Consider the following 17,061-nt stretch of genomic DNA (forward strand, 5'->3'; position numbering starts at 1 on the left):
TTGTTGGTGTTCTCCACACCATGTTACCACTGTTCCTATCTACTGTACCCTCCAGTAATAGGACCATTCATTTCTTCCCTATTTTCCCTAGGTGTTGTGATGGCAATAGTTAGAAGTGAACCTTTTGTGTGTTGTGCCTACTACAGCAGTGCCCTTCATTCAAGGCCAGCAAATAACAGCTCCGATTGACACAATGTGCAGCTCCTACTGACTCCGTGACTGGGACATGGGCATGTGTGCCCAGAAAAGGAAAGGGTGAAAGGGCTGAAGGGAGTGAGTCTGTGGGAGGACAGGAGCAGATTAAAGTTGGGGAAAGGAGAGGAGGAAACTAAGTGGATGCATACAGAGGCAAGTTGGACTACAGGTGTGAGGGGTCAAGGGAAGCAGTGGACAGGGGCACCTGTGCCCAAACCCACATGCTTGTGTATATATATGCGTGTGTGTGTGTGTGTATGTGTGTGTGTGTGTGTGTGTGTGTGTGTGTGTGTGTGTTTGCATTATTCTGCACTCAAAATATTTGCCTCTATTGGTGTTTTAATTCCATATATTTTCCTATGTTTCTTTTATCAAAGGAGTATTGTTGCATTGTACAAGCAGACATTGTTTTAGTTACACTTTTTCTTAATGAATACATGCCATTATCAAGTTCACAAACCTGGGACACCCAAAGTGTTTTTCATTGCTACGTAGTTTCCTATTGGTTGGTGGCCACGGAACTGAGGAAAACTACCGTGCACTGCCTCAACTTTTACCTCATGAGGGAGAAGGTTTAGAGGGTGGGGGAAGGAGGATGGATGGGGAGCCGCCAACTTACTTTAGAGGGGTTTCAGTTTGGTGCTGTGCTATACAGATCCAGGAGTGCCCGATGCTGATAGCTCCTTGGAGCAGCAGAGTCCATTTTTTGCTTGGTGCTGTTCCAAAAGTGGCTTTGGATATAAAACAACATAACTTGATGTGCATGTGACACAGAAATCAGATTAGAAATGCAATGTCGGTACATGCCAAAAAGCATCTGGTTGACTTCCCGGGAAATGACCTGGAAATTGTCATCGTCACATTTCACTGTGCAGTACAAGCTCAGCTGCGCTGTGCTGCGATGTACAGCACTGCATAATCTGCTTGCTTATACTGGTCTCCTCCTTTATTTCTTGCCTTCCAGTCTAGATTTCCTCAGCCCACAAAATCTTTGTTCTTTTATCCTGCCGCAGCTCTGCAGCAATCCAAGAAGGTGGCTCAACACCACAAACCTTCTCAAGGGCAAGTAGGGATAGTCAACGAATGTTGGCCTTGTCAACAACACCCAGAGCCACCAAAGAGAATATTGCTCCAAGGGTTCTGCTACACTACAGCTAATTACTCAGAGATGCTCCAAGTGGTCAGAGTCACCCCTACCTCCCCACCCCTCAGGAGTAGGAATGTTTTAACTCTGTGCACGATGCCCCCAAGAGCCGTCATTAGCAACTCACTGAGATCCAACGCAATCCTCGTGACCTCCACCTACATACAAGCTTTGACTTAAATAATCACATTCACCGTTCTGCTCATTTAAATTCAGCATTGGGTGTTAATGTAAAAGATGACAAGGGAGAAATTAGTCTTTGCTCACCAGCAGTAACACATGTGAGATGTACATAGTCCTGGCCTTCCAACCCCTTTTCCCTACTTCATCTAGCACCCCTCACCCCTCTCCACCCCTTTCCCTCTCACATCCAGCTCTACTGGCTGCAGTGTGGAAGTGGACTGTGCAGGGTCAGAGTCCAACCATCTACTGATACTCTAGTGCATGTTTGTGCCAGTGAGAGGTGACAAGATACCCCCTGTTGACTTTATGTTAAGGATTATGTGGTTACCAAAGTGATCAGACCATCTCATCTCCATTGGATTAAAGGCGAGAAGCCCTTGAAGGTGAATAAAACAACAGGTAAATGTATTTTAAAAAATGCAAAAGAGATTATAAAATTCCATACAGAAAGCCATATGAAGAATAACAATGAGGAGATTGAAGTAACTTCAAAGAGGGTAGAAAGTAGTTAAAGAGCTGCCTGGCGATACTGAGCTGTTAAGAGTGTCTATATTGTCTTGTGTCCTGCCTGCAGCTGCTCGAGGATACTGATGCTGTTTATTTTATTACAGCTGTCTGCAGTGGGAGATTACAGACTCCTCTGGAGTTGTGCTATCTCCCAATTGGCCAGAAGGTTACGATAAAGGTCAGGACTGCATTTGGGGGATTCACGTGGAGGAAGACAAGCGGATCATGTTGGAGCTCCAAGCGTAAGTGAAAAATATCCCAATGTGTACAGCACACTCAAGGGCCTTTGAATAATTTGGGAATTGAAAATATGGTTCATCAGATGGAAAATTGGTGGAAAATGGACTCTGCAGGGGTGCAAGTTATTAACTTCAAATGTGGTGTAAGGATTTGGGAGTGTTTGGACTGTAGTTATGCATACTAACCCATTAAATGCCATCAGTTTCAATTTTGGTGCCATTAAGATAGGATAAGATATCTTTATTATAATGTCACATGTACATCAAAAAACACAGTGAACTGCATCTTTTGCGTAGAGTGTTCTGGGGGCAGCCCGCAAGTGTTGCCACGCTTCCAGCACCAGCATAGCATGCCCACAACTTCCTAACCCGTACATCTTTGGAATGTGGGAGGAAACCAGAGCATCCAGAGGAAACCCACTCAGACACGGGGAGAATGTACAAACTCCTTACAGACAGCGGCCAGAATTGAACCTGGATCCATGGTGTTGTAATAGCGTTATGCTAACCACTACACTACTGTGTCTAAGCAACAACAATTTGCTTTTCCATTGTGTCTCTAATGTAGTGAAATGCCCCAAACAACTGCACAAGAAACAATTTTCAAATAAACTTCCACAGTGAGTCAGATGACCGAAATTTGGTCAAGGAAGTAGGGTTTTAAGGAGTTTCTTAAAGGCAGAGAAAGACGAGAGGTAGAGACACTGCCTCAGGCTTAGTTCGGAGATGTAGGACCTTGGGGTAATCAGAAAGACTTCCAGTTTCTTGCTCTGCTTCAGATTTCTCACCAATGCTGTTTTCTTTCAGAACTAATTGCTGCTACTACCATCACCCATACACATCAACCCTTGGCTTCTTCAGCACTTCCATTCTGGTCTTCCAACTTTTATCATTCTTTAAGTTACAACTCATCAAGCATGCCGAACCCCATGTTTGAAGATCCACATCTCCAAACCACCTTCCCACCAATTTCCACTTGTTATGGGGAACTGACCTTAAGATATTTGTTCTCACCTTCAAATCCCTCCAACCCAATGGCAACCTTCAGCTCTGTCCCTCCCCCATGCCTGTCCTCTTCTCTGAGCCTGTTTCCTACCCTGGTCCCACCCCTTCCTCCATCTCTTCCTGTCTTCCTCTGCCCCTCCTCAATTCCTGTCCTGTCCTATTATCTATTCCATCTCCTATCCATGTCCCCTCACCCATTGCTGCCCCCTCCTCCAACCTCAACTCCCATACATCCTCCAACACCAGTTTATCTCTTAATCCAGCCTCCACCATCCTTTTCCCTTGGGCTCTGGAAAACCTCCTCATAACACCTCAGCCTTGCAACTTTCCCATCCAAAACCAAATTTTGAGAGTCAGATTCAGGGTCTTGTCTATGGACAACAATTTCTGGCCAGCATCCATTTTAAATCCCAGGGGTGCCCTAGAAATGAACAAGGTTAACAGCTACACCCCCAATATAATGTAGCCTGCACAAAGCTTTGCACGTCCAGTACAGGTGATCTCTGTGTTACAGCGGTCCGAGTAACAGAAATTCGCCCTTACAGAATTCACAAATCACCACCCAAACAATTTGAGATACAGAATAAAATTCACTCTTATAGAATTTATGTGAAAAAAATAAGTATGCAAGACAAAATTTATTTTCTTTCCGGTCGTATTTCTTGGTGCATGAGGCTTCACATTATGGAAAATCGCATTACACTCCGTATTCTAGTAATGCAACCCCCCCATAACATGGGGGTCACCTGTCTTACTTTCCATTGGATCTCTGATTATTATGTTCTTCAAAGAGTGTTTCTTGTACCTTCAGGCATCTCACCAATGATCTGTACAATTGATTTGATAACAATGGCACATTCTCCATTTGCACCACACATACTGGCAACCCTGTGATTACCCTATACAGTATGTGCATTTTTTGGGAAGCAAAGTTAGCCATCTGGTAAAATATCAGCAACCAATTTAGGTCATAAATACCATACTAAAAAATAAGTGATTATTATTTTGCTTTGGATAACAAATCTTCACCATCTTGAACAAAGATTGGCTGTATCCACCTTGTTAATACAGAAACCACATTCATAGATGGTTTGTATATGTCACGTGTCAAGTTATTTTCTGCTACACCATGGCTCAGTAGATCCAATAAACTCTCCGGTCTTTCACTTCAGGATGTTCACCTTATTAATACTTCCTTCTGAAAGGATTATTGGATTTAAGTTTGTTATATGAATTGGTGCCTGAAAATGCCTGAAGAAAATCATTAAGCATTATATTTTAAGTAAAGAATGTCTTGTTTGAGGAGAAAAGCTGCTTTCCCTTTACTGAAATCTGGCTTGAGGTTCTGAATGTTTAATGCTGGATTTGCTTGTCTTCATGACCCCTGCCTTCAACCTCTGCCCCCCACCTCCATCACCCCACCACTACACACCAAGTGTTTCAACCTTCTTCAGAGCACTCTCACATGACCTGACCCCATCACTGTTGTCATCGGCTCTGGGCCCCTGTTCAGGTATCAGATTGATCACCAAATCCTTCACCAGCATTTATCTAATCTTTCATCACGCCAGCTTCATGCATCTTACTCTCACCTTTGTTCCCTAAGTTGCTCTTTTACCAGTGCTTTTATTCTCAGAAGCAGTGGCTCATGTAGACCCATTTGTCACCTTGTTCAAGTAATCATCTTAGCCCCATATAAGACCCAGGTGTTGGGTGTCAGAGGGCTGCTCAAGGTAGGAAGCTTCATCACTCAACCGCAGCCTCCCTCCGTACAGAAAAGCTCACTCAGGCATCTAGTGTGAGCACTCATGCATGAACTGACTCCCATCACCTTCCATGATACATCAACCTGCACAACCCTATTCGCTACCTCAGTATAGCAACACTATGACCACTTTGCACTACACTGGACTGTTTTTTTTGTTCTAATTGTGTTATTTCTTGTATAATTTTGTATAAGTTTATGTTGTTAGATTTATGTTTTTCTTGTGAAATGGTAGCGTAGCGGTTAGCAGAATGCTGTTACAGCGCCAACGACCCGGGTTCATTCTGGCCCCTGTCTGTAAGGAGTTTGTACGTTCTCCCCCATGTCTGCGTGGGTTTCCTCCGGGTGCTCCAGTTTCCTCCTACATCCCAAAGATGTACGGGTTAGAAGTTGTGGGCATGCTATGTTGGTGCTGGAAATGTGGCGACACTTGCGGGCTGCCCCCAGAACACTCTATGCAAAAGACACATTTCACTATGTGTTTCAATGTACATGTGACTAATAAAGATATCTTATCTTATCTTAAACTTGTGTATCTAATTCCATGTGCCTGTGATGCTGCTGCAAGTAAGCTTTTCATTGTACCTGTGCACACATGTACTTGTGCACCTGACATTAAACTCAGCTTCAACATTCTGACCACAAGTTTTGCAACATGCAATATAGGCACTTCAACCAAAGACCAGGCTGAATTCAAATTGCTGCACTCATACCCAAATCTTTTTTCTAAAATGGACAAGAAAAACGTAAAGATACATCTGTGAAGAAACTTAAGTGAAGATAAACTTATTGCACATGGTATTAGAGTTTGTGGTGTATCATATTAACCATACTGGGTTGCTCGAAAAGCATTAAAAGCCATGGGAAGGAGATTTGGGGATTGAACTCGGTCTGGGGATCTGGGAAATAATGTGTTAAAATCCAGAGGCACTACCACAGAGAGAGTGGGAAACAACTTAGTTTAGCCTCCCCTCACTTCTGCATACTTATATACACACATACATGTACACGCGCGCGGACGACACACACACAGCACACACACTCACACTCACACTCACACTCACACTCCACACAGAGCAGGCAAGAGAGAACCTTTGTTCAGGTATCAGCTTGACATCACTGGCAATGATAGGGAATGAATGGCTTAGTTTTCCTCTCTCTAGTCTGGTGATTCTGTGGCTAGACGAAAGCCCATGAGGGGTACACTTGAGATCAAATCTGGTGTGCCTCCTATGTGGATCAGTGCCCACATTCACTCATTGATAGAACAAGATTGCAACTGCACCTTTCCAGGAGGATGCAAAATCAAAGTGGAGCATCACTGTGCAGAGTGCTTCCACTTGTGAAGGTGTTTCTTCTGCTTTCCAAGCTGTGAGCCACCAGAAATGCCAGAGGGAGAATTCATGGAAATCAAGTGTACTGGAAAAAAATGCAGAGTTTGAAAAGTTTACAACAGTTTAAAATCATGGCCATTTAAAGATGGCAAAATGTTAAAAGAACATTGCTGAAGAATACGAGACGAGGAGAACTGCAATGAATAAAGCCTCTGGATTCAAACAAATGGAAGTCGAGGTAAGATATGTTGCTAGGAAACCTTGGGGAATATTGAGGAATCAGAAGAGCTTTGAAAGTAAACCTTTGTTGAATAAACCTAAAGCATCAGTAAGCTGTCATTTCCAAATGGTTGAGCAGCAAGCATCTGTTCATGTTGCACCATTTCAGGTTATCCATTAAGATGTACTTTAAAAATCTATATATAAAATGAAACTTCGTCCATTTAAGTGTAAAATATAACAAGACAGAAGGGAGCGATGGTTCTACTCTTGTCTGCATCAAGCGTTCCAGGGCTATTTGTTGTGATACTGAGCAGAAAATGAATCCTTTCACTACCTCACTACACCAGGTCTAAATAATCCCTTGCAGCCAGCTGTAGCATGTATTAAAAAAACAGAGAATACTAGAAGCACTCAGCAGGACAGGGCAGCAACTGCAGAGAGAGAAGTGTGGTTAATGGTTCAAGTTCTGTCGAAAGAGTCATGCACCTGAAATGTTAACTCTGTTTCCCTCTCAGGAGATGCAGCCGGAAGTGCTGAGTGTCCCCTGTATTTTCTGCTGTTATTTCAGATTTCCAGCATCTGTGTTTTTTATGTTTTACTCTACCAATACTCTCCACTTCCCTAACTCTGGATCGCATCACAGCCCCCATTGTGCTCCCAGAGTTTAGGGAGCTCAGGGATAGGATTATGCCCAAGCAGATAAGCATGATGCCCATCCTCGGGCACTAATCTGAAGAAGATTTATGAGGGATAAATTGAGGGAGCTAGGGCTTTTCTCTTTAGAGAGAAGGAGGATGAGAGGTGACTTGATAGAGGTGTACAAGATGATAAGAGGCATAGATTCAGTGGACAGACAGAGACTTTTTCCGCAGGGCAACAATGGCTAGACACAGAGGGGACATAATTTTAAGGTGACTGGAGGAAGGTATAAGGGAGGTGTCAGAGGTAAGTTTTTTACACAGAGAGTCGTGGGTGCGTGGAACGCACTGCCAGCAGAGGTGGTGGGGGCCGATACATTAGGGACATTTAAGAGACGCTTAGATAGCCACATTAATGACAGAGAAAATGAAGGGCTATGTGGGAGGGAAGAGGTTAGATAAATATTAGAGCAGGATAAATGCCGGCACAACATCATGGCCAGAGAAGAGCCTGTACTGTACTGTAGATGTTCTATGTTCTGTGTAAGAGCAACTTAGGGTAGAATTAGTGATTGATGGTCGGCATGGACTTGAAAGACATGAGGGGCTGGTTTGAAGCTGTATCCCATCTATGTCATCTATTTTAAGGAGGAGCATTAGTATAGTTGGCCAGTATCCAGCCAATATATATCCATCAATGCAGACACTGAACAGAAATCATCTGATCATTTAAAACTTGGCAAATATTCTAGTGCATTTCACAGTCACTTTGTTACATGAGGGTTTGAGAGCCAAAAAATCAGAATATCACCATTGAGTGCTAAATGGAGTTAACTGACCATTAATAAGACAAGTACTGAGCGAGGCTAAGAAGTTGAATACATCTCCTCTGCCTTGGAAGGAACGAATATTCAGCCAGGTCCCTGCCTCTGTGGCTTTTACTGAAAGGGCAGTTGTCAGTGAAGGTTGGCACCAAAGCTCAATTATAATGCCAAGACGGCCTGAACTCCTCATTTTCTTTGTATTTCTGGTTCAGTTCTGGAATGTTTCTTATGCTTTTGTTGGTATTCAACAAAATTGGATATGATCAGTTATTGAAAACTTCAGCTGAAAGATGCATCAGTCTCCATGAAGCACAACTAAATTGAAGTCAGTAATAAAAGTTACAGCCTAATTCAGATCTTATCTTAATTACTCTTCAACAAAATAGAGCCATAGAGTCATACAGCAGCCCTTCAGCCCACCTGATCACACTGATCATCATTTTACACTGATCCCACATTCATCCCAGTTTTATTCTCCACACTTTCCCATCAACTCCCTCCAGATTCTACCACTGAACTACATACTAGTGGCAATTTACAGTGGCAGTTAACCTACTAGCCCACACATCTTGGGGGGTGGGAGGAAACTGGAGCGCCCAAGGGAAATCCACACAGTCACAGGGGAGATCGTGGCAAACTCCACACAGACAGCACAGATTGAACTCAGGTCACTGTCTTAAAAAAATTCTTTTGTATAATTGCAGACACCTTTTATTTTTTTGCCCTATTTCTGTTCACACTTACACCCTTCCTGTCTATTTCACCACTGGCCAACATCCCAAAAACATGGATGGCCAGTCACCCATAACAGCATGTTACATAAGATAAGATAAGATATCTTTATTAGTCACATGTACATCAAAACACACAGTGAAATGCATCTTTTGCGTTGAGCGTTCTGGGGGCAGCCCGCAAGTGTCGCCACGCTTCCGGCGCCAACATAGCATGCCCACAACTTCCTAACCTGTACATCTTTTGGAATGTTGGAGGAAACCGGAGCACCCGGAGGAAACCCACACAGACACAGGGAGAATGTACAAACTCCTTACAGACAGTGGCCAGAATCGAACCCAGGTCGCTAGCACTACCGTGCCTGCCCCATGGCATTCTTAGAGTATAAGGAATGAAAATATAAATTCTGCATGGTTGACATTTATTGCCAGCGTAAAGCTTTATCATTGAAAATATTTTTGGGGTAGGTCCTTGGGTAGAGTTTTTCAATTTTTGTTGGCTGAAGCTGCAAAATTCAAGCCCTGTGGAATGCCATACCGACCTTAACTGTTGAGGTGAACACTTGAAGGACTACAATTGCAAAATATTTTATAACTGTACCCCTGCAGGGAGATTTAATGCCTTTGGGAGGGTTACAAGAAATGTAAATCTTGTTGAGGCTGTGATGCAGACACATCAAGTCTTGGACCACTGGATCCCAATTCAATTCCAAACAAATTTCAGCCAACAGCAAACTATTTTTATGCTGTTCTCCTTTTATAATGTCACATGAGATTGAGCAGCCAATAGGAATGGCTATTTTAACAAGCGTACCACGTATTCGGGTTACGTTAAAGTGTGTAAATTTAAAATAATAAGAGGAAGAAGAGAATTAGAGGAGGGATTGACATTAGTTATTAATCCTTCATTCCAGAAGCACACTCCTAATGTAATTAGTAAGTTTGCTTCTGACAAATGAATGGCTTTATCATTGCATGAATTAAAACTGCCAAAAGAGCTTAAAGCCATGGGAATTCAAAGACCACTCAGGGAGCTGGTAAAGGTTCCAAAACTCATGAATGCCTTGTTTTATTACAGAAGATGCTGAGTGGAATCCCACAGTGTTCACATAAGTGCCCTGGATTCTGAAATAATCTGCAGATGACACCGAGAAGGAGACAAGTAAACACTTTTAATGCAGATAAGAGGGGTTTAGATCATTTCTGCAGCTTGGCAGGCAGATGGCAAGTAGCATTTAACACCAAGTGTTGCACATTTTATGAGATGCTGCAGGTCATTTCCTGATATAGTGCTGGTGGCATGGAGCCTTCCCCACCAATATCAAGCACCACACAGACAATTTGTCACAGTGTGATGCCAGCAGACATTTTTCCTTCGACATCCTTGGAAAATTACCCCAGGTATGCAACGTAACTATAATATCATGAAGTCAAATGAACTTTCCCTCTCAATATAATCTTGTCAACGATATATAGGCAATGAGGATTCATAATTAAAAAGCAAAACAAAACAAGATTCTCTGCCAGAATAGTAAGTGAGTGCTCTGCTAGGATAAAGATGCACCAGTAAAATAATATCATTTAGAGCAGTCTTATGGTCACCGAGCTACAACATTAATATGCCACAAAAGGAAACAATCCCAAGGGAAATGTGGGAGAAAAGGTTAATGAAGTTCAGTCTATGGAGCACAGAGAGATGACAACTAAAGTGGAACTCGAACTATGTGTCAGAGCAAATGGCTCATAAAAGGTGATATCTGAATATTGCTTCAGAATAAATGGAGAAAGGGTCAGAGGAGGTCATTAAACCAGTGAAAAGTAAATTTGAATTGGACATCATGATGAGTTTCTTAACACAAAAGACAATAAATGTCTGCAATAATCTTGCAGGCAGGACAGAAATGTTTGTGAGAATGAGCATATTAAAGGGACAAAACTCCATTTGATCAAATGATCATTTTGTGGCCTTGATGTTGATCATATAATTGAGTGGAATTTCCACTGTGAGGAATGGAATTTCATGAGTGATGATCGAGATTTCTCAAATTTTGATCCTCTGCACATGGTGCTAGACTATGTTAAACATCGGAATGAGAACCAAATGTCCAATAAAGCAACTTGAATTGAATCATTCTTTGAACCATGACACAGAGTATTCAGAATCCATGGTCAGGACAAGCAAGTGATGGTTCAGGTGGACAGTGATTAGAAAAGGTGTACACAGAGGGAATCAGATTAAAGATCCTCACAGGAGGCACTAGTGGAATAACGCTCAATAATGTAACAAATAAGAGGAGAAGGTCAGTTAGACAGAGAACTTTTGAATAGCTATGTCAGTGAAGTTCAAAGGAAGTTACAGAAAATGCACAAGACCTGACTTTACAAAGTAGGTGACCGCTTACTCAAACACCAACATTTTGTCTGAAAATGTGACCTTGAATTTTCTTTTGGGTTTACACTTTGACATTCTGTCACATTCATATTATGACTTGTCTGTCTCACTATTCTTTTCTATTGAAGTTCAATGCATGGAACAACAAGGTAAAAATGTGGAATGCAATGCCTGTGTGAATGTGCAATATAATAGGAGCCACAAGTTGTGTTCCACTACTGAAATTTGATTCCATTGACTTCAAAGGAACTGAACTTCCAAGGAGTACAACTTATGTTCAGAGACAGAGTGGGAATTTCTTCCCCAATATCTCATCTTCTTTCAAGCTTACTTGCAGCCCCCTGGTCTTTATCCTAGCTTCCCCCCACAACCCCCCTACCCCCCAACCATGCCTCTTCTTTACTTCCCTTTCCCAGCCTATCTCTCTTTCTTCTACCCCTTTTTTTTCTCCTTACCTTTGACCCATCCCCCGGTGGATCTGCTCTCCCCTCCTCCCCCACACCTGCCTATCACTATCTCTTACCTGCATCTACCTATCACCACCTTGTGCCCACCTCGCTCCCCTCTTTTGTCCACCTATCACTGCTCTGCATTCCCCTCCCATATATTGGGCTTCCCCTTTTCCTATCTTCAGTCCCGAAGGAGGATCCTGACCCGAAAGGTTGACCACCTGCTTTTCTCCACGGATGCTGCCTGGCCCGCTGAGTTCCTCCAGCGTCATCGTGTTTTTCATCTAGATTCCAGAATCTGCAGTCTTTTGTTTCTCTCTTATCCCAGCTCTCCAACAGGAGTTGCCAGTGAGGCAGAGGTGGGTTTGTCTGACTCCTGATGTTTTCGATATGAAGAGTTCCTTTATCACTTGTGGCACGGCAGTTACTGCTGCTACCACACAGCTCCAGTGACCCAGGTTCATTGCTGATCTCAGATACTGATCTCACAATCTCCTGCAACCCCCCTGGGACTGCTCCTCCCATGTGGCTTCATTAATTGGTTACTGTAAATGCCCCATGGTGTAGGTGAATGACAGGATTATCAGGGGAATTGATGGGTATGTGTGGGAGAATAGGTTGCAGAGAGAGTAGCGGGGGAATGGGACTGATGGGATTGCTCTGAGTGCTGGCACAGACTCAATGCACTGAATTTCATAAGGAAATATGAACATGAGAAACAAGCTGCATTTGAGAGATGGGGAGATAATCCATCTTGTTGTTATCTGGGTATATCCTGTGCATAAAGTGGCTGCCACATTTCCTGCAACACAGCAATAACTATATTTCAAAGGTATTTCATTCACTGTGAAGCACAGTGGGATGTCTGGAGGTTTACCCTCTTGACCATTTCTGCTTCATTTTCCCACAGATGGTTTAACCATCCATTGCCACCTTCCTTCATTTAAATTTTGCTTCTTTGCAGATTTCCATCTTTCTCTCTCCTTTTTCCCGATTTCTTGACATTACCTTGTGTGACCACTTGTTTCTTTAATATCATTAATTTCTTTTGTCCATCACTGTTCACCTAACTAAGATGATCTGATGCATCCTTCACCAATCATTCAGCCAATACTCTCCATTTGTTTTTTTAAGATTTTCCTCTCCTTTTTTCATTCTATTAACATGCCTTACTTCATCGGAGAAAGTTACAAAGCCAAAGTGCTGATTATTTTCTTCACAGAAGCTGACTGACCTGCCAGTCATTTCCAACTTTTCCTTTTTATATTTCCAGCATTTGCAGTATGTTGCTTTCATTAATCTTCTTGCGTGGTGAGCTTGATTTATGTTAGATGGCAGGAGATTGGTGCCGATAGCTGTGCAGTGAAGTGATAAGAGTCCTGCCAGTAATTGGATTGCAAATAATTGAAGTCCCAACAAATTAGGGTACCTTTCAGATGAGTGAGCTCAAAACCAGGAGCCTTGTTTTTAACCAACAGTTGACCAGGAATTATGATTGCAACCACTAACAGAGCAGAGATTTTGCAAGTTTGAGAGTATAAAGAAAGGTCTGTTGTTCTTGTGTGGATAGTGAAAGGGTTGAAAATACAAGTTTCTTGGTAGAATATGACTTATGGAAACAGTACAGTGAAGGTTCTAACTTTTTTTACCACCTTTGCCAAATATATGTGCTAGTGTTCCATTTGCAACATGCAATCAGCTGGAGTTAATCCAGTTAAGATTACCAGTTTTTGTTGGACATACTCTTGGAAATTTGATTGTGTAGCATGTGATCATATTTCATTACATTAATTAATCAGCTGATTAATTGGTCAGCTGATAGTATTGTAAATGTTGACAGGCCAGAACTTGCAGCCAGCAGTAAGCATCCGATCCAGTCCACTGACACATGGAAAACGATGTGCTCACCTTTTATGCATCTCCCAATGCTTTGTCCTAATCCTAAATGGAAAGGCACTTAATGCCGGTGGACACAAAAAGGCAGGAGAAAAGCTTTGCCAGCTGTCAGTGCTGAGCATGACTATGAATGTTTCTGATTGCCCCTCCTACTCAGAAATATTTAAGAAAGATTAAAATTAATGTACCTTTTAAAAACTAATCTTAAAACAGTTTTGAAGAATTAAAAACATTGAAACAAATTCTCGTAATGTAAAAACATAAATGATCTTGTACCTACACTTGTCTCACATAACTGTTTCTCTCTACTCAAACTCATGGGCACATAGTTCCCATGCAAGCTCTAAGCTGGTGTAACTGCTAGGCAATTACAGCAAGTTAATGCAAATGCAGCAAGTTAGTGCAAGAGTCTAGCATCAGTGCACAACCTGTAAATTATCAGTGAAACTTGGCCAGCGAGCTCAGGATTAGTGTTGGAGTCCTAAACTTGAATACACTTCCAGGGGGTGACACAGATGTACAGTATAAATGCTGCCTATTCACCACAGAACTGCCAGCATTTTCCAATAGATTCGGGGCGATTAACTTTGTTGAATTTCTAATCTCAGTTCTGAAAATTCCTGATTAAAAAGTGAGCTAATTTATAATACAAAATAAAATGTTTCATGGTAAAATATTTCATGGTTAAAAAAAATCTTCCATAATTGATTGACCATTAACAAAGAATAAAAACATTGCACTGATTCAAGATAACTTCGGGCTTTGTGCCATTTTGTTGGACTTTTTCCAATAAACACAAAACTTTAAATTCAACAAATATAAATTTAATATCAAACTGAATTCCCCCACACCCTCGTTGCTTCAGGAAGGTGGATCACATCCTGGGATGGCATCACCAAAGCTGCTTAACTTTGTTTGCTCAAACACAGTATGTAATAAACTCAACCTGACATACATTTTCCACCAGTTCATGGAATTCCTTCCTGTCTTCTCCTGGTGGATGCTCTTTCTTCTCCCCCTTCACAATTTGGATGTCTTGCTTTTTCCTGATTTGGTACATCTCAATGCTAGTTGATACATCTTCTGTTTATGTATGTTTCTCTCTCCCTGATTTATATACATCTCTATTTCTTCCCTTTTCATTTTCTGTATGTGTCACTCACCAATTTGCCTGTGTCCTTTCTTCAGTCCGCAGTTTGTCTGCCTCTCTCTCCCTCCCCAATTTGTGTGCATGCCCCTCCCTCTCTCCCCAGTTTGTCCTTTGCTCAGTCTCTCTTTGTTATCCAGTTTTTACTGTTCTTTCGCCCTCCACAGTTTATACTTCTCACTCACTCGCTCTCTCTCCCATCAAAGTCAATGGGCCTAACTGTACTTACCTGCTGGCGATGGACCTGTGAAACACAGTCCCTGACTGTCGTCTTCAAGGGTCTGCTTGTCTCAGGCTTCCACACCTGTGCATTGCAACGTTGGATGACATCGATACCAATGTTCCACAGGTCCACCGCCAGTAGGTATGTACAGGTCGGTCCATTGACTTCAATACAAGAGAGCGAGAAGCATAAACTGTGGAGGGGAGACAACATGAACTGGACAATGAAGAGAGACTGGACAAATGACAAAATGGCGAGAGAGGAAATAGCTGGAAGCCAGATGTCAGTGCACCAGATTTGCCCTCCATGTTCAGGCAGAGCACAAACCTCCTGACCATCTGGCCTTCAGCTTTTTAACTATGGAGTGCAGATGTATGAAGTGTGACCCCATCCATTTGAATGACCTTGATTGAAAAGGTAGTGGTTTGATAATTTTCCTTTTTGCTTTTATTTAATTTCTAGCACTTTAATGTTATTTTAGGTTTATCTTCATTTTGTTAAATATTTTTAATTAATTGAATGGTTGTTAGCAGTCTCTGATTATCTGAGACATTAAATGGTCTTAGTCAAGAAGCCATCGTGGCAGTTAGGGCAAGGACTCTGGGGTCCTCCATTAGAGGCCTAGCCGCCACTTGCTGTCTGCTCCACCTCACTGGATCGCCGAGGTGACCAAGCATCTTGTCTGATTGGTCCTGCAGGGCTGGAGAAGGTAAGTGTGGCTGCTTGTAGAGTAAAGTGCAGGGGAGTGGCGAGTGAACACAGTGGGCAGGATCAGGTGGAGTCCAGTCAAAGGGATTCAGATGTGTAGAAGCAGTGGCCATTACCTTTTACCGCCAAACTGCTCTCGTGACCAAAGGCAAATTTCTCTGGCTGTGAGCTTGGAATATGTGGAGCCACGAGCTGTGAGAAAAGGAACTTTAGTGTGCTTTAGTAAGATGGAGATTAACCAACATTTTACAATCTGAGACCATAAGATATAGAAGCATAATTAGGCCATTTGGCCCATAGAGTCTGCTCTGCCATTCAATCATGGCTAACTTTTTTTCTCAACCCCAATCTCCCCCTTACCACTCAAGAACCTATCAACTTCTGCCTTAAATACACCCAATGATTTGGCCTCCACAGCCCTCCGTGGCAATGTATTCCACAGATTCACCACCCTCTGGCTGAAGAAATCTAAGATGGACATGGAGCTTTGACAGTCAGGGAAACATACGTGGGGGCAGTTGAATATAGATATATCAATGTATTCAGAAAAGCAACTGTTTGAGTATAACCTGTTATGCAAAGTAACCAAAATAAATGTCTTATTTAATTATCATGTCATGTGACAGCTACAGACGAGTGACTGGAATGTTTCCACTGTGATAGATTATTCATGCAACCAATTTGTTTTGCCTTTTAATTAGGACTTGCTCATTTACATTTTTACTGAGTGATGGAAAGAGTGTTGCAAAGCACACATATAATAAATAGTGTTCCGGATGGGCATCTAAACTTAATTAATATACCATTGTTTTTGGAAGAAAACATCTCAACAATTATATGAAGTGAACTAGCAATTTGCGCAGTGTGTTATTTAAATCAGATTAATTCTATTCATACATTAACAGCATTGCACATCCACAAGTCAGTTTGGTTTTGCTGGACCCCAATGTGCAGAATCCTAATGACTTTCGAGTATGCACCCACAGAAGGTCCCTAGGTTGTAACTAATCAGGCAGTCAAACCAGGTAATGTATTGCAGAAGGGTGCTGCAATAATAAAACCTCATGGTACTCTGCAGAGATGCCCTGTTCTTCGGCCATAGTGTAAGATTGAATCATTGTGCAACAGAACCTCTATTCTCTTTCTCAGGGAGGTGACCCAACTGAGAAGAACTGAAAGAGCTGTGTGATCCCTAAATTTGGCCTTGTTTGCACAGCACTCCAATAATCCACAGGAATAAGGAAGCATCACATAAGTAAATAAGGAATAAAAAGAGAAAACGCTTGAAACAGTCAGTAGGTCCAGGAGCATCTGCATTAAGAAAAGTTGAAGTGCATTTAATGTATAAAGTTAATAAAAGCAGAAAATGCAGGTCAGGCGGCCTCTGTGGAAGGTGAAACAGAGTTAATGCCTCAGGTCAATGATAGCCTTCATCAAATTTGGAAGTTACTAAACATTT

The 17,061-nt window shown here is 42.1% G+C and overlaps 1 protein-coding gene across 1 annotated transcript in view; it reads left to right on the plus strand.

The window, feature by feature from the left end:
• sez6b (seizure related 6 homolog b) overlaps positions 1 to 17,061 on the plus strand; it is a 677,849-nt gene that overhangs the window by 578,531 nt on the left and 82,257 nt on the right. The window contains 1 exon segment of the mRNA XM_052035955.1: positions 2,134 to 2,271. Coding sequence (XP_051891915.1) covers positions 2,134 to 2,271 — 138 coding nt within the window.

Source organism: Pristis pectinata, chromosome 21 (genome assembly GCF_009764475.1).
Source record: "Pristis pectinata isolate sPriPec2 chromosome 21, sPriPec2.1.pri, whole genome shotgun sequence".
Taxonomy (NCBI): Eukaryota; Metazoa; Chordata; class Chondrichthyes; order Rhinopristiformes; family Pristidae; genus Pristis; species Pristis pectinata.